Consider the following 19,282-nt stretch of genomic DNA (forward strand, 5'->3'; position numbering starts at 1 on the left):
TAGTTGTAAAGATTGGGGAGTTCCAGATGCTTGACCACTGTGCCTCATAAAATTTAATACCACAGTATGTTTCCCAAGCCGGTTGGAATGAATAGGGCTTGCTTTTTTGGGCTTTCAACATTATTTTGTAAATCTTTGCTAGAAGACCCTTCTTCCACCTCCACCTGATTTCAGTATTTCTTCAAATTCAGTTATCTCACGCTTTAGGGAGCTTTGTATCTCAGGAGCAGCTACTAGGTGTTGAACCAGCAGGTATTGGAGCCAAGAAATCTCAGCTTGCAACCGTGCTTCAATCAGTTGTTTAGATAAGATTAATCAAGCAACACAGATGGCTGAAAGAGCTGCAAGCCTAGCAGTTGAAAATCAATCTGAAATCAGAGTCCTGCAGGGCAAGAATGAGCAGCTTCAGGAAAAAATAATGGATCTTGATAATAAAATAAGAACTAATAATATAAAGATCAGAGGCTTTGATGAGTATGAAGAACATAATGCTGACCTGGGGACATTCATTGCAGACTGGCTAGGGAAAGAATTAAAGCTTGAAGATGGGATCGTCCCTATAATTAACCAAGCATACAGAATTGGCCCATACAATAAGGCAAGAGCAAAGCAGCAACCAAGGGACATAATAATAAAGCTCCCAGATTACAGATCAAAAGAAAAAATCATGAGAGAAGCCAAAGCAAGGGGTCACTTCTTATACCAGAATAAGAAAATATATGTATTTCAAGATCTCTCCAGTGAGACACTAGCGAAAAGACGAGACCTTAAGCCAATCATTAATAAATTAAATGAAGCTGATATAAGATTCCACTGGGTCTCTTCAGCAAGAATCCTGGTGTACTGGCAGGGAAAAACACACCAAGCCCATAATATTGAGACTGGCTGCTTGCTGCTTAAAGATCTACAGCTGGATAGCCAAGGCATCTCTACAAGCAAGCCCAACTCTTACAGTGCAAGATCATCTTTAAACAACTGGAGCAAAACACCAATGAAGAAAGACAACAAAGGATCACACAGAGAATCAACATGAATTTTTCCAGAGGAGGCAAGGAGTGAGAAATAACTGTGTCATCAGTAGACTCCTCCAGCAAAGAAAAAACAAGAAGCTAATACTAGAAAGACCTATAAAGTTTAATATAGTATACAAGTAAATAGCATCGTCTCTACTCACACTGTGAAAAACATAAATCAAAGATAAATTGGGCCGTGGGGGGGAGGATGATTGTGAATTCCAATTAGCTCTCTATTTTGGAACAAACCCCAGATACTGGGCTCTCACTGTTCAAGTTTCAGCCCAGTGCAAGAAGACCATTTAAACAAGTGTTCTATGAAAACTTTATTCTTTCCCATAAGGAAAGAATTCTGGTGGTTTCCTCCTTAGAGGTGCTAAGGGAGGTTTGTGGTTTTGCATTTTACTTGAATCTTTCCTATTTTGTTTCTTGTTACCTGTTACTTGAACCTTTCCCATTTTGTTCCTTGTTTCACTTCTCTTGTTTCAGCCCTTCATACATCTCCTAGTATTATTTCCCAAGCTATAAACCAAAATTATATACAACTGTAAATAGTAAAAAGTTTGATTGGGTTCATCTGGGGGTGACAGTGTTTTTGTTTGGCAAATTTTTATTATAATAAAAAATAAAAAAATTAAAAATATATTAAAAAATAATTTTTTTAAAAAAATTAAAAATTCATTACATTTTTTAATTTAAAACTAATCGAAAAATTTGATAGGAATATATATAGACAAAAAATTATTAATAAATATAATTGAAATTAAACAGAAGCAGACAAAAAGACAAACAGAAACTACCAACAGGAACGTTGGATATAAATTGGGAAAAGTTTAAACATAAGTAAAAGTATTCATAAGTGGTTATACAGATAAACCAATCGAGATTTAACTGGAAAAATCAAGGTGGTGCTTGTAGATTTGTTAGTAATTTACATTTCTTAGAATCATTAACAAATCTTGTTATTTCATAGGAAATGGAGCTTAAAGTACTTTTTTTAAACTGCAGAGGTCTCAATAATGCAATCAAATGTAAAAGAGTTCAGACAATGCTGACAAAACAACGTCCAGATTTCCTATTGCTGCAAGAAACACATCTATCTTCAAAAGTGGAACAGGTATTTAAATCAAATTGGTGGGATCTCCAATATTTGGCACATGGAAACTCAAAATCTAGGGGGGTGGCGGTTCTCATATCAAAGAGGGTTAGATCTGAAAAAAAAGTAGTAGAAAAAGACAAGGATGGCAGATATTTGTTTCTTAAAGGCACCTTTGATTAAAAAAATTAACAATAGCATCAGTTTATGCTCCAAACAACAATCAAAACTTATTTTTAAAGGAAACCCTGACCAAATTAAAAGCTTTCCAAGAAGGAGATATCATTTTGCAGGGGGGGGCCTGAACTTAATAGTTAATCCCAGCTTAGACCATTCTAAACACAAGCAAAAGAAATCCAAATTGAAAGGGACTAATCCTGAAAGGATGGGACAACTTGATAATATTTTAAAACAATTTGACTTAATTGACGTGTGGAGAAATCATCACCCGAAAGAAAAAGACTTCACTTATTTCTCACACAGATTCGAAACTTATACTAGAATTGATTATATATTGACGACACCAACCTTAGTGCAACGAATCCCAAACTCAAAAATTGGTCCAATAATGTGGTCTGATCATGCGTGGATAGAATGCTTGTTAAAATTTTCTGAACAGACGGCCAGGATGCCAAATTGGAGTCTAAATAAATTTCTTTTATACGATTTAACAGCTCAAAAGAGTATATCAAAACTACTTTAAACAAAATTCAAATGGTGAGGTGTCAGATGAAATAGTGTGGGATGCAATGAACAGTAGTTCGGGGCAAATGTATTGCTATTGCCTCAGCCTACAAGAAAAAAAAAGAGAGGTCAAAATTGGAATTGGAAAAAATAGCCCATTTAGAACAAGCACATAAAAAAACTTGCAGTAAGAAAATTTATAAAAAAAACTCTCAATTGAAAGGAAAAAAATTAGAGACACTGGAAACAACAGGCATCCAGAAAAACGTAATTTTCTTAAAACAAAAATTTTGGCAAAGCAATTCCAGAAGCCTGAAAATGCTTTTCTGGAAGGTGGGAAAAAAGGCTACAAAGCTTATTAACAACATACGTGACGAGACTGGGCAACTTTAGGTTGAATCGAAATCCATTATCAAAGTCTTCCACAACTTCTATAAAAAGTTGTATACATCGGATTCTCCAAATTTGAAAACAATTAATGACTACCTAGGAAAGAGAGGGATATACAAAAAAATATCTGAAGAACACAAACAATTAATAGACCAAAAAATTTCGGTCAAGGAAACTCAGGAAATAATTAAAAACCTAAAAAACAATAAATCCCCAGGCAATGATGGGTTTCCTGCTGAATACTATAAAAAATTCTCCTTTCAGTTAGCCCCTTACCTTACTAACATCTGCAACAAAATTCTAGAGCATGGGAAAATGCCACCTTCCTGGATGGAATCAAATGTGGTGATCCTTTTAAAACCAGGCAAAGATGCCACTAACCCCTCTTCATATAGACATCTAACATTGTTAAATCAAGATATGAAAATTTTCACAGCCATTCTAACGACCAGGCTAAACAAAATTATTTCTAAATACATTGATATAGACCAATCGGGATACATTCCAAATAGACAGCTAATGGATAACATAAGGAAGACCCTGAACATTATCAATTTTGGTAAGCAAAATAAACTAAATTCTCTCATACTGGCACTTGATGTGGAAAAAGCCTTTGATCGCATGGAACTCCCCTACCTCAAAGAGCTAATAAGGAATATGAATTTTGGGGATAAATTCATAAGGGCAATTCATACCCTATATGCTAACCCCTCCACCCAAATTAAAATAAACAGACACAAATCAGAGAAAATCGAATTGCTTAGAGGCACTAGGCAGGGGTGTCTGCTGTCCCCACTTCTTTTCGCACTGGCAATTGAACCGCTTGCTAATCACATCAGGCAATCCCCAAATATAAAGGGTCTTACCATCGGCAGCAAAGAATACAAGCTATCTCTGTTTGCAGATGACATGACACTTTATCTATCTGACCCTATATCATCTATCAATGAACTAGAGAAAATCACAAAGGAATTTGCAAACGCCTCAGGCCTTAAAATTAATGTAAATAAAAGTGAAATTTATCCAATATATCTGAAATCTGACCAGATTAATTTTCTTGAAAGTAATTACAATTATAAATGGGTCAAAAAAGTTGGAAATATCTGGGAATCCAAATACCTGTCAAGCTAAATGAATTGCTGGCCATCAATTACTCTGAAATCAATCAATCCATTAGTTCTCTATTAGGGGAATGGGAGAAATCGGGTCTCTCTCTAATTGAAAGGGTAAACCTCATTAAATCTTTTATTTTCCCAAAATTCCTTTTTTTGTTCAGAGCAATCCCTATTACAATTCCTCAGAAAATCTTTGATCAATGGCAATCCAAGATAAGCAAATTCATATGGAATAACAAAAAGACTAGAATACCCATGGAGACACTAAAAAGGCCCACCAGTAGAGGCGGAATAAATCTACCAGATCTTAAAACTTATTACGAAGCCGCCCACCTTAAAAATCTGGTAGTGATAACTAATAATAGTACAAAACCGGACTGGAAGAACATAGAACAAAGCTACTTGCAAGGAAGATTTATAAATGAGTGCATGTGGAATAAGAACACTGAACGCCCATCTAACATAAGAAATAAAAATTTCCTGCTAAGTGATATAAAAATCTGGGATAACCTTAGAAATAAGCTAACACAGGCATGCTCTTTAGTATCACCTTTTGTGGGGCAACACTGGTTCTTACCTGCTCTCAATATTCACTCATACAAATGGTGGAGGCTTAACAACAAATCAAGGATAATAGATATCCTCGACAAAGGAAAGCTCGCAAATAAGGCAAAGTTAGAAAGTAATACATGAACACATGACCCATGGTTCGAATATATACAGGTTAAGCATCTTATTGAATCTCCAAAAATCAAAGAATCACAGGCTAAGCCCTTAACACAGTTTGAAATGATCCTGAAAGAAACTACGGAGAGTCAGAGGGGTATATTATCTAAAATTTACTCAATTCTGTTAGAAAACAAACAGAAGCACAAAATCCTGTCCTATCAAAAAATGTGGTCCAAGGAATGCAAGTTTGATCCTTCAAACAACAGATGGAAAATGATTTGGATATCACACAATTTTCGAACAAATATTGTAAACATAAAAATGCAAACCCTAAAAATGATTTCCCACTGGTATATGACCCCTGTTAAGCTACACCACATTAATCAGTCTCAGCCGGCTAACTGCTGGAAGCAATGTGGAGAGCCCGGCACATACATGCATTGTTGGTGGGGTTGCAAGTTTGTTAGCTCATTTTGGGATAAAATAATTGAAGAACTCAAAAGTTATAACAGGGCATTCGATCCCAAAGACTCCCGAAATAATATTATTAAACTATTGGGAGGACTCAGGGATCCCACCCAATAGCCTAAACCTTATTTATTCACTTTTGGCACTAGCCAAACTATCAATAGCTTCACAATGGAAACAAAAATCTGCCCCTTCAATAGATACTTGGAAATCTAGAATCTGGGATCATTTTATCATGCAGAAGATCACTGAGCAACTGAAACAGAGGGAAAATCCAAATTATAAATCTTACTGTCTAGAACAGTGGCTTCCACTTTTGAAGTATATGACTAAAGAGGAAAAATGGGCAAATAACAAGGTGAAACTAGATCTCTACTTCTCTGTGGCCTATCTATAAATACAGAACAGTCTCTTTTTAAAACTATCAATTTGGTTTATGTGACCTATTTAACCTTCAACATAATGAAGCTCAGCTACCGAACTTAGGAGATGTGAAAACTTTATTCCCCCTTTTGTTTTTGCTATATAGTGGGACCGAGTTACCAGCAACTGTTGGACCGGTACCAGCCGATTGTCAATTGTAGGCTTATGTTTCAATGTTACCTGTGTATTGAAAAAGTTTATGTTTATTGATTGTATGTATGTTATTGTTCTTTATTTCCTGTTTATTATGAAAAAAGTTATAATTAGAATAAAATATAATTTAAAAAAAAAAGGAGAAAAGGACGGTGCTACTGTAGCCCTATTTTTGTCCCAAATCTCTAGTGCCGGAGCTAAAAGTAAGTTGTTTTTAATTGCCTTGGGACTTTCAAGTGCTGAATTCCAAATAGTTTCCTGCATTGTTTTGGGTAGTGCGTAGTGCTGTTCAATAGCTTTCCAGTCGGCCTTAAAGTCAGACTGCAACATAAGGACCAGGTAAGTAAATTGGGTAGCCTCATAATACAATCTAATATCAGGCATTCCTAGCCCACCCTGTTTGGTGTGATCTCTCAGGGTAACAAAACTAATCATAGGCTTTTTCCCTGCCCAAATAAATTTATTCAGCAGTTTCTGCCATCTTTCTAAGGTGTGTGGTTTAATAAAAATGGTTAGTGCTCGAAAATAAAATATCTTTGGGACTATTACAGTTTTTATTAAGTTGATTTTTTCTAGCCAAGTTAGTTGTAGCCTTTTCCAGCTACCTAACGTTCTAGATAAATATAGTGCTCGTTGAAATTCAAATCCCATATTCCATCTAAGTTTAATGGTATTTTTACACCAAGATAAAACCAATTGGATTTAATCCACTTATATTTGTAGTTTGTTTTAATGAACTGGGTAGTGTCTTGCTGTAAATTCATGGGGTATAGTTCAGATTTTAGGTGATTAATGGCCAAACTGGAGACCAATTTAAAGTCTGTTAAGCATTTTTCCACGGCTGGTAATGAGCTACTAGGGTCTGTTAAATACAACACTAGATCGTCTGCAAAGAGGCTAGTCTTATAGGTTTGTTTTCCAATTGTGATTCCTTTTATGTTGGGGTGTAATCTTAATGATGTTGCTAAGGGTTCTATAACTAAGGCAAATAAAATTAGGGAAAGAGGGCAACCTTGTCTTCTACCTCTTCTAATTTGAAATTCTGATGAATAAGTACTATCAGCTCTTACTATGGCTTTAGGAGAGTCATAAAGTGCTCAGATAGCTTGTAAAAAATATCTGCCAAATCCCATGTGCTCAAGTAAGCCTAGTAAAAAAGGCACCTCCACCCTATCGAACGCTTTCTCCACGTCCAACGATAGTAGAAAAGCTGGCAGCTTTTTTAGGGTGGAATGATTAATTAAATCTGTGGTTTTTCTTAGATTGTCAAAGAGGTTTCTCATGGGCATAAAACCGGCCTGATCCAGATGTATATAATTAGTGATAAAGGAGATTAGTCTTTTTGCTAGTATGGAAGTAAAAAAAATTTGGTCCTGGTTTAAAAGGGAAATTGGCCTATATGATTTGGGGTCAGTAGTGTCCTTGCCTTTTTTAGGTATCACTGTAATTTCTGCCTCCTAGGATGGGGGGATCTTGCCTGACTTCAGCACAAAGTTGCAAGTATCTGTCAATGGGGTTAGAATCAGATCTATATATTTTTTGTAGAATTCTGGAGGGTAACCGTCCCTTCCAAGGGCTTTGTTGTTCTTGAGCGATTTAATTGCCAATTTAACTTCTGACTCTGATATTGGTTGTTCCATGATCAATTTGTGTTAATCTGAAATGCTTCTAACTAGGTTTCTATTGGATATATAATCTATTAGCCTAGCTGGCTCTGGCGAGTCTGAGGTATATAAAGTCTGATAGAAATCTGCAAAAATATTTACTATTTCTTCAGATTTTGAATGCATTTGTCCTGTTTTATCTTTGATAGCCTTTATGGCGCATGTCACAGTTTTCTCTTTAACTTTTTTAATAAGGAGTTTAGTGGATTTAGGTGACCTGACCCAATATTTTTGCTTAACATAAAGTAATTTTCTCTGAATCTGAGCAGTTTCTAAACTTTCTAGGGCTTTCCTTTCTAACATTAGCTGTTTATAAATCAGTTTGCTACAAGATTTCTTATGTTCTTGCTCCAAGCTTTTAATTTTGGCAACTATCTCGTTTGTAGTTTTCTCTCTTTGTTTTTTATGATAGGAGGCTGCTGATATAATTTGCCCCCGAAGAACAGCTTTCATAGCGTCCCACACCAGTTCTTGGGAGATACCGCAAGCTGCATTTAATTCAAAATATTGCTTTATATCTGAGGATATATTTGAATAAATTTGTTTGTTGAATAAAAGTGAAGTATTTAATTTCCAGTTTGTTTTCCTTTGCGTTTTACACCCTAAACTGAAAACACATTCTATCCAAGCGTGATCAGATCATAGTTTCTCACCTATAGCGGTCGAACAAACCAGATTACCTAATTTAGGTGTCAAAAAATATAATCTATTCGTGTATATACATTATGAACAGATGAGTAATAAGTATAGTCCGTTGTGCTTGGGTGTTGGATGCGCCAAATGTCTTGTAAGCCTGCTTTATTTATTATACCTGTTAGTTCAGAGATACCCTTCCTCCTAAACTGATGGCAGAGGTGTTTTCAGGTTTTGTCCAAATCATAATTCATAATAAAGTTGGAAGTCCCCAGCAAGAACTATTTCTCCTACTGCAAAAGAGTTTAAAAGTGTTAGGGTGTTGTCTATAAAGTTTAATTGGTCTTGATTTGGTGCATAAATTACAGCCAATGTTAGCAGCATATGATCTAAACTGCCCTTTAGAAATAAAAACCTGCCTTGTGGATCTATTTTTGATTCCTTTAAAGAGAAATTAGTTTATTTTGAAAATAGTATAGCCACTCCTCTGGATTTTGATGACCCAGGGGATTGAAACTGCTGGTTAAACGAGTGGGTCTTAAACACTGGCAGGTTAGAGGTTTTCAGATGTGTTTCTTGAAGAAATAATATCGAAGGTTTCTGTCTTGTAAGTAAGAAGTCTAGTGATAGATCAATATTATTTTGGTTAGGGTCAAAATATAACAAAATTCATTTAGACCGTCCTGATTTTTGCCCCATCATCTTATAGTGCATAGCAAAAAATGTAGCTAAGTCTGCTATCAGATTCTCCTGTGCTTTTGTTAGTCTAAACAAAGAAAACACCACCTGTATGTTCAATAACCAGTTTTGAACTGATTTCATAAATCAAATCCATTAACACAACACATCCCAACCAAGTCAAAACCTCAAATCCCCAGAACAATTTCCCAATTCCTTCCACCCCCTCTCAAATTCCATTTCCTTCCTCTGTTAATTCCCCCCTCCCTTCCCCTTTCTGTCCTTTACAACAACGACGGTTACTAGTTTGAAAATGAAAAAGAAAAAAGAAAAATTAGCAATGGCTGACTGAAATAACATATGCCACCCTGATTTCCACCTTACAACAAGGTGAAAACAAAAGAGCTTTACAGCTCTAAACCAGGAGGCAAAAAAGGAAATTAGGGGGGAGATTTCCTAGAGTCTGACTCCCGGCTTCCACTCCAACCTCTCTGTGATTATAAAGTTGTCTTATAACAAAGGCACCCTGGGTCTGCTGACTGCATGCGATTAATTCTCCTCCATCTCAGTCTTTCTTGGTATCCTGGATTCTTTCTGTAGATCTTTCAAGGGTGGGTTATGCTCAGCATGTTCAAAGTATTTAATAGTGCATACCCGTCTTCCAAATCTTTAGCAACGATCAGATTTCCATCATGAAGCACTGAGAGCTTGGAAGTCGATCCAATCCATCTGTATTTCAAGTTAGCTTTTGCAAGTGCATTGGTAATTGGCTTTAAGTCTCTGCGCATTTTTAATGTTTCTGATGGCAGATCAGGGAACACTTAAATTTCTTTGTTCTTGTAAATAGCCACATCTGTGGGCCTCTCTTAGAATCTTTTCTTTTGATCGTAGGTCTCTAAAGATTACCAAAATATCTCTTGGCAGGCGTGATTTATTTGCTGCCCTAGATCCCAATCTAAAAGCAGCTTCAATGTTGGGAGCAACCCCTTCTTCAAGTTGGAGTACTTCTGCAAGCCAGGACATTATAAAAATAGGAAGCTCTGTATGTTCTTCCTCATTTTCAGGGAGACCCCTCATCTTCAGATTTCTAGCTTTAATTTTGTCTCCAAGTTTATTTTCACTGATAGTGCTTCTTCTATTTGTTGAGTTAAATCAAACTCTCTCTTCATAAGGAGGATCTCTCTCTTCATAAGGAGGATCCTCAATCCTTGCACAAGTCTCATTTGGCAGTGCTGTTGAGCACAGCCAGGAGTAGCAGTGAAGGGAGATCACTGTAGTGAGACTGCAGGCTGCAGGATCAGCTACATGTTTTGCTGAGATTTGATGTTTGGAAAGGCTTAAGAAGCCTCCAACCAGGAACTTGTATTTTTCTCAGGTAGAAGTTCTAGGTAGAGAGCTGTACCAGCCCACAAGAATAACTGGTATCAGGCCATTATCCAATGATCATTGGCTATTTTAAAGTCTAAGGCAGAAGAGGCATTTTGCAATCTATCCCATCAAATTTATGCCCCCCATCAATGGGGGCCAAATGCTGAGCGCCCCTGTTATCCCCCTGGATAGAGTCCACCACCAATGAATTTGCTCTAGGGTGTTGGAACAGAAAAGAGCATCCCGTTTGCTTTACTTCCTATTGAGTTTCTATTCTGCAGACTGATGGTGAAACCAAGGCAGATCCGAGCCAAGGTCCCATTGTGGGTCAGAACTGTGTAGACCCTGCAGATCCTAAACTTGTTAAACACATTAATCATAATATGGATCTCAATAGGGGAATCTTGGAGATCCATGAAGTGTAGTACTGGATTCAACTAACATGACAGATCTGAATAGCAGACTACTGGTAACAGTTAACAGCAATGAATCAGCTCTGATCTGAAGAGCTCACCTTCAGAAACTGTATGTGTTGACATCACAAAATGCCTTGGAAGGTGTTCTTGGGATGTATTTGGCTTCTTTGATAGGTTTGAGGAGTCTTGAGGATGAAATGGCATTGGAGCCAAGGTAGATGTAGACAATTTTGCCAAAGGCTTGAGCCAAGACAATGCTGGAGGAGGATGTTGGACCCTTGTCAGAACAGTAGCTGGAACCAACGTCCCTGGAATCAGTCTCAAAACCATTGGGACCAAAGGTGACTGGGTTCACCTTTCTGGAGTGGGAAGTGCTGATGCACTCGGATGATTTACTAGAGTGGTGCCAGATAGAGCTTTCTCCCATGAAGCTGCCTTTGTGAGCTTCAATCATGCTTCACTTCATCTATAAATTGTGTACACACAGGACACTTGGAGATGTCATGTTCTTTTCCAAGGCAAAGTAGACATTAGCATGATTTTTGTCCTATGGATGTACACTTTTTCAAGAGCATTTTTAAAGGCTATTTGTTCTGTAATGCAAACCTTTTAAGTTTTTCTCAAAATACAAACCAATTTTGACCTCTTTAGGTCTTCATTCACATGAAATGTCTTCAACACAAGGGAACCTTCAGCAGCAAAGGAAGAACTGAGGAAAGGGCACTCTCCCCCCACTCAGGCAAAATGTGAGGAAAGCTGCATGGGGGAGGGGAAAGGAGCACCATCGAGTGTTTTTGAGCTTAAAAAATCTTCTGTGTTAGGCCTGTGCAAGCACAGTACCCATATGGGAATGCACAGGTACTATGATGATGAACTGAGAGCCCTTGATGTCAAGATGGATGACTATTACGTTAAGAAACTTCCCTATGCTGCTGTACTATACAATACTCTGCCAGACCACCCACAAGCAGCTGTGTTCTCTGTTGTGGATATGAAAGCTATTGTGCCGGCAGAGAGATTCAGCCTTTCAGTCTAATCTAGGACAAACAAAGAATTATTTGGGGTGGGGGAGTTATTTCTGATACTGTTTTTTAGGGACACCTACTATTGTAACTATAACAAAGGGTAAAAAGTGGGAGTGCAATGAAAACTAGAACAAAAGAACACTCAATACAGGTTATAAACAACCACTCTATGAAGGAGACTAGGAGATCCCCACAGCCCCCTTGCATTCTTGTTTTTAGCCAGAAATGTGACCTGCATTAAAAGACTTGAGCCTACTTGTGGCGGCTTTATATTCTCTTATTTTTGTAAGCACATCTAACTTGATTTAACAGATTCACAAGCGGAAGAGTATTGGAAGTTGAAAACCTACCATTATCATCAAGTTATTCAAAATTATGAAATGCAAAGCAAGTGCAAAATGTTGTATATCCTTGCTTGGGAAGATTAAGATCTTGTCTATCCTAGTATTTGGTTTCTAAAAGTAGTTAGTAAAGGGCTTACTGAAATAGCTTTACCAATCAGTTAGGGGAAACTGTGACCTGATTACTCATAATATCACAGCCCTTTCCTGGCAGCCCTTTGTGTGTGATGTCAAGAACCTGCTGCTATCTGAGAGGTTGTGGAACCGCCCCCCCCCCTGCTTCTTTGCCAAAGGGGGCTGTTCCAGGAAGCAGATTTATCTGACATGCCTTGTAAATTGTATGATGTGTGTGTGTGGGGGGGGAGGTTGATGTCGACAGATAAATGGGTTCTTCATAGCCACTACTTCAGAAGTAATTCTTCAGATGCTGTCCCATGAGGAAGGGAAGTAAGGAACATTTCCCCGTAGTATGGCCTCTGGTAAAATGAAACAGGGAAAGAAAAAAACTACTGCAGACTAAGTAGGCTGCAAAAACCCAGCTTTCATGCTAGAAGGCAGAAATATTCTGGGAGGTGGAGTTACTCCTTGCTTCCCAGTACCAGAATATTTTGAGCCCTACCTTCTGAAATCTGCCTTCCTTTCCCCAATGTGTTAGAATGCAAAATTGGTTTCTTTGAATTCTCAATATATCTAATTCTCAACAAGATCACATCTTTGGGTACTTAAATCCAGAGACAGAAAACATGACCAGACAGAGTTAAACCCCACTCTCTTCATAGAAGTAGTTCCAGTAGCTTTAAGAACTAAAGCATCTCAGTCGCCATTGCTAGGCAACTGCAACAGTACTGCCAGACTTCAAGTTTTAGTTTCTGTTAGTAAGAAGTAGTGGGGGGCAGGACCCTTTCCAGTGCTGTTTTTGGCCTTTGAGGGGAGGGCTCATCCAACCAGACCTGCAGCAGTTGTTCTAGAAGCTGCTATCCCATGACTGGCATGATTCACCAAGGCCCTGCTACTTATTGCTATTAAACTGCAGCCACTCCACAAAAGCCAGTGTGTTGTGGTGAATACAGTTTCAGATGAGGATCTGGGACACTGAGGTTCAAATTCCTACTATGCTACAAAAAGTCATGGTGAATGTGAGTCAGTTATGCACATTCAGTGTAATATACCTCACAGGAATGTTGTGAGGATAAAAATGGAGGAAAGGGGAATTATGTAAGCTATTTTAGGTTTTTGTTGTGGAGGGAGTATAAATGAGGTAAATAAATGATAAAGTTGAAGACTGGGGGAGCAGATGGGTGGGTAGGAAAAAAATCAATATTTTCTTGTCTGAAGAATCTGCCTCCTAGTGACTAGATGAAATATGGATCATCAAAGAGTGTCAGAATTAGTCCTGTAGGTACTTATTACCATGACGAGTTGAAAAAAATTACCTACACATAAGAAAAAAAGTTTTGACTATAAAACAAAGAGCTAGTGAAAATTGCAGTTAGCATGCATCCATACATCTGGAAACCATTAAATTCCTTTTTTAAAAACTTTGCCAGATAACCATGTTATTGATATTGCTGTTTACTTGTTCACAGAATACAAATTTGACTCAATACATATTAAAATTGTTACCAATTTTTTGTTAATTAATGACAATTTAATATTCTGAATGAAGAGATGATTAAGCAATAAATGTACAATGCTGAAAACAGCTTGTCTGGACATCAGGCTATTAAAGTTTTCCAGTTATTCAGTCAAACTCTTAAATATGTGATGACACAATGGGAAATATTTTTTAAAAAACCAATGTTGCTGCACTGGACAGGGATCTCTACTACAGCTGCTTAACTGTTAGTTTCAGAGACTAACTTTTCTTGACATCCCAAAATAACTTTTATAAGAGCCGCTATTCAGACAAATGAATTTGGCCAGAAGGCCATGTCCCTTGACTGAGTGGAGGGAACAAGGTTGGGACATAGGAGATGCAAACAGGCCTCCCTGGTGTGCAAAGGGAGGGCAAGTTAGGACCCCTGCTCTATCATTTCCCTCCTACATAAGCACTGCACATGTGCTATATATATGCTAAAGCTGGTTAATTTACCAGTTTTCCTAAAGCACAGTCAAGATAAACATTCACATTTTATTAAAAGATATTGTGTTAAAATGAAGGATTGAAGTTGCTTCTGTAACTTTAAAAAAGGTTATGATCTTAATATAAAAGTAACTGCATAATCACTGGAAATAATCAGAGTAGCTAAATTAAAATGTGAGTCCGTTACCAGTCTTTACTGACAGAAACAGAATTATAACCAAACACATTCATTTATTGCTCATGGTTAGGGAGAACACTTACTGGCAATCTCATGTCATGGGCTGGATCCAAAGGTGCCTTTCATTCAGCAAAACTTGTTTTATTTAATAGCAAGAGTGTGCCACAGAAGAGATATATACAAACATGATGATCTCCTTGTGGTAGCGTGAGGATTGCTACAGAACCAACTTATATCACTGGATAAACTCCAGAAGCTTCCACTTGTGGTTCTTTGGATCCAACAACCAGTATGGAGAAAGAGCAATCTTTGAAAACAAGGCACTAGCACTGGAAAAAGAGCATGTGTTTATGAAGGTGCGGGGGGAGCCATCCACCACTCTTGGCAGCTGGGATCTTCACATTTGTTAGCTAAGATCACCAGTCACTCAGAATTAACAAGAACCAGACTACAGATGTACTGAAGTTCCAGACTAATCTGAACACCTGTCCATGATCTTGAATTCGCATCTTACATTACTCATATTCAGAGATGTTTGAAAATAGATCTAGATTAAAAATTTTATTTTTCAAGAGAATGTCTATTAGTTTGAAAGCAGGTAAATTCCCAGTTTTGCTACAGAACAGCTAAGATACATACTGCATAATGTTACTAGTGGCAAGAGAACTATCTACTAATAGGAAATACCTTAAGATGCAGCAGAAAGATACAAAGTGTGAAATATTAATTTGACTAGCATTCAGGAACAATGGCAGAAACTAATATTACATGTTGGTTACTCCATCTAAAATGAAGCACATTGCACATGTCTCGCTAATTTGTATACTGCAATAAAATTTCAAGTAAATCTGTTTCGTCCACGAAGCTCAGGGTAATCTTCAGGTAACAAAACATGACGACGACATGTTGGACATGTACTGTGCTGCTTAATCCATGGACCAATACACTATTTAAAATAAGAAAACAATTCATTAAAAACAGTAAGATCATTTGTGGGACCAGTAATATTTAACTATTTCTTTTAAATGCTTTTTTTCCAAGTTAAAAGCAGTGTTAACACAACTTTACTGAGAGCCTATGTACAGTGCTACTAGCATAGCTCTGATTCTTCACTGTATACAAAAATGCAGTGATATTTTGGACAATTATTAAATCCACAGCAAGCTTAGAATTCATTCTACTATCAATATGAAAAGACTTATTTTGAAAGACTGATTTGATTAGCAGGGCAATCAACTGATTACATTTTTATTGTTTATCATATGATTAAAATGTTAACATTTCCACAACTTGCAACCCCACCCATTAAAATGTTTCCACTAAGGTAAAAGGTTAGATTTTAATGAAAGTTACTAACTAATTAGCAAAACTGCCTATTGGTCTATATGCCAAGTAGCCCTACTAAATAAAATAAAAACCAAAACAATCCTATTTAACAGCTACCTTGTTAAAACAAGATGTATGGTTTGGGTATGGCAGGAAGTCATTCCCCCTCTGCCTTTACCATAAGCTATTTTATAGATATAGGGGCTGGTTGTGAGAATTCATGGCCAATTTGTGTAGTCAGTGCAATGATGTAAGGGCATGTATATATTTGCATGTGAGCAACTTGTCAACTACTATCCCAGTAACACAGCAGTAATTGCTTTGAGTATGGTAGTTTTGAAAAGGACCATTGCAATCCTAGGAATGTGCTGCATACTTGCTGGAGATATGTCTAGGGGGAGGTCAGTTTATGTGTTACTAATGCCAGAGGATGTATGACGGAGGATGATTTGAGTTACGATGACCAGGGCTGATATTGCCACCTTCAATAGTAAATATTTGCAGCTTTATTGCAACTTGCACATTCCAGGTTTGAGCAAGAACAGTGAAAAACAAGTTTCAGAGTAAACCCTGATTTGGGGATCTAAAATTACTAAATTGCTAAGGCAAGTACGATTTCTGTAGTATAATCAACATTTTTTTCCCTTCCAAACTAGCAGTCAATTCACAGAATAAGTATTTTCCCATTGAAATGGTTGTCACAACCATCTATGGAGAAAGATTTATGTTGGCAAATGAATTAACTGGCCAATTATAGATGCAGTCAGTAGTGACATTCCACTGACCACACCAAGTGGAAAGTAGACTAGGAACTATCAGTTATCACCTGGATCACACATTGTCTACAAAGTCACAAGCAACAGAAATGATACAAATTGCCTTTTCTGGACCTACTGTCTCACTTACCAGCTTGTGAAATTTGTGTCCACAATCTAACACACTGGATTCTTCCATGCTAAGTTCCTCATGGCAAATCACACAGGGATCATTATCCTATTAAAAGCAAATGAATGTATATATATTTCACAGTTTGAGTTATTACAATACTATTGCACAGATGAAAAATAAGCTGCAGATGGATCAATTTTTGAGAAGCATCAGTAGCTCAATGTTAAGCACATTTAATTTGCATGCACAAGGGCCCCTGTTCAATCCATGGTATCCTGTTAAAAGGAGGTAGCTGAGGAACAGGCTCAACCTGAGATCGAGGAGAGCTAGAAGTACTGGGCTTAACAGAACAATGGCCTGACTTCGTATAGAGTGCTCAAAGCATACTTTATTTTTGTGCTTCCATAAAATGGTATATGCACTATTCAAATAACATACTCAGGACTGCCATAGAAGAAAGATCTTTTCCAGAATAAACTTGGAACAGACCACAGGCCAGTCACATCAATATCAACAACTTATAAATGGGTGTCACATTATTAAAATCTTGAGTGCTTCTACTTTTGAGAAGCAAGACATTTAGGGTAATGATAATTTCAGAAATAAGAACTCTAGAATATATGAGGAGCAAAAAATGTGCCACCACTCCTCTCCCCCCATGTCCATAATACTACTGTTCAGTAGATTATGAGTTGGATCTGCTGCTCCCTCCCATGCCAGTGCACTCCCGTTGTTAGAAGAGGCAAGAAGGGTGATTTTGCCTCCCTCAGCCTCCTTACTTCTGACTACTGACTTGCATGGCTAATACTGAATGTGGGTTCTACAACTCTGGTAAATAACTTTCCTGAATTGGAAGAGAGTCTGGGGGAGGGGGAGGAAAAGTGGGGAAGATCCACAATTGTCAGTGCCTTCTGCTAATGGATTGCTAAAGGCAGTTCAATATTTACTAAACTTTTAAATTGTGGAAGTTTCACAAAAACCTTATTGGATCTTCCAAAACGGACCACCACCAACATTTTCATTTGGGTGAGGAGAAACAGAAGCAATTTGCCTTGAAAAACATTGTACTAGAGAAATGAGAGAGAGAACACAAATGTGAACCATCCCAAGTATCATCAATGTATTCATGCGCTTAAACTAATAATAAGTAGTTTTCATTGTAGTTAGCTGCACTGACTCAAAATACCTACAGTGGCATCACTAGTGTTCTTCCACTTGGATTTTGCTATTCCTCCATCAGTTTTCCAAGGTAACTGAGTTGATGAAGGTGGAAGTTTTTTTTTCTTGTTTTCATTATCAGGTCTTGAGACAGACGTGCTAGGCATATTCTGTTTCAATATCTTTTTTATTTTTTGAGCCTGATTTCTAGTTTGTCCAGAATTATAAGAGGGTGGTTTCTCACTTTTCCCTAGAGAGGAGTTAATCTAAAGAGAGAGAAAAGAATCACGTTTTCTTAGTTTATCTTTGTTCACTTCAATACTCGGGCCAGCTAACGAAGATAAAAATCAGAATATTTAAAGCACATATCCATTATCAACAGTTAAAATGTAAAAAAGAGAACACAGAAATACAACTAGCAGAAGAGATCCAAAATGAGCAGCATTAAGTTTGATTCATGGTTGTACCTTGAAGATCCAGCTTTTCATATATCAACCTGCACAAAAATTAATATTTGCATCTGAGACCATGTTGAGTATGCCCATTTTTCTAATTTGAGAGACAGGATCTTCTCTGTGGTGGTACTTTACCCACTGAACCCTCTCCCTACCAATATGACTTGCATCTTTTTAATGATGTCTCCAAGCATCAAGTAATGAATTTTTATTTCTTAAGGTTCATAGACAGTTTATATTTATGTATATTACTATACAAACTTTAAGGTTGAGAGTAGGCATACGAATAATTTAAATATATAAATATTCTGGAAATTAGTATTTATGTACTTTCCCTGGAAGAACATTCTAGAACATATGTGGCTGTCTAGTGTTTTCAGAAAATGAGCAGGGCCAGGTGGGACTTTTGCCAAGTAGGGCTTCTGATTGGACAATGGAGATTGGATTAGCTGTGCAGATTTTTTTTTTAAATATCTAACATAGAAAACTACAAAAACTACAAAAATACAAGGAAAAGAAAAAGGGGGAAAAGGGGAGGGGGGCTGGGAAAAAGGGAAGAGCAACATACAAACAATAAACACTACACTACATCTCTTGTATTCCCTTCATGCTGCAATTTTTCTTAAAAGTTAACTTCCTAACATGCAATCAGATTAGTAGATTTTATACAGTACAAGCCATATTCAGGATCAGATCTTCTTCCCCCCCCCCCCTTGCGTCTCGGTCTCAATTCTCTCTGCGCAGCTGGAGCAGCTGTGCCCGCTCTCTCCTCCCCCCCACCTTCCCCTTCAGACTTTGGACGTTCATCTTGATGGAACTCCTGATGATTGAACAAAAAGTTTGTCAGCTGGGCTTCCGATGTAATCTTATAAATTTGATCCTTATAACTAAACAAAACGCCTTCTGGAAACAACCATTTATATTTCACATCACATTTCCTCAAGAAAGCCGCAAGTCCTTTATACTTGAATCTTCTTTTACGAGCCAAAAATGGAACATCCTTCAAAATTTTAACCTTGTTGCCCAAATAATCCAAGTCTACATTGTACGAATTATAT

The 19,282-nt window shown here is 37.3% G+C and overlaps 1 protein-coding gene across 1 annotated transcript in view; it reads right to left on the reverse strand.

The window, feature by feature from the left end:
* Positions 1-13,717: 13,717 nt before the first annotated feature.
* TTC3 (tetratricopeptide repeat domain 3) overlaps positions 13,718-19,282 on the reverse strand; it is a 209,880-nt gene continuing 204,315 nt past the window's right edge. The window contains exons 44-46 of the mRNA XM_054973156.1: positions 17,802-18,035; positions 16,630-16,716; positions 13,718-15,343 (exon numbers count right to left, since the gene is read on the reverse strand). Coding sequence (XP_054829131.1) covers positions 15,236-15,343; positions 16,630-16,716; positions 17,802-18,035 — 429 coding nt within the window. The 3' untranslated portion in view covers positions 13,718-15,235. The remainder of the gene's footprint in view (positions 15,344-16,629; positions 16,717-17,801; positions 18,036-19,282) is intronic.

Source organism: Eublepharis macularius, chromosome 3, assembly GCF_028583425.1.
Source record: "Eublepharis macularius isolate TG4126 chromosome 3, MPM_Emac_v1.0, whole genome shotgun sequence".
Taxonomy (NCBI): domain Eukaryota; kingdom Metazoa; phylum Chordata; class Lepidosauria; order Squamata; family Eublepharidae; genus Eublepharis; species Eublepharis macularius.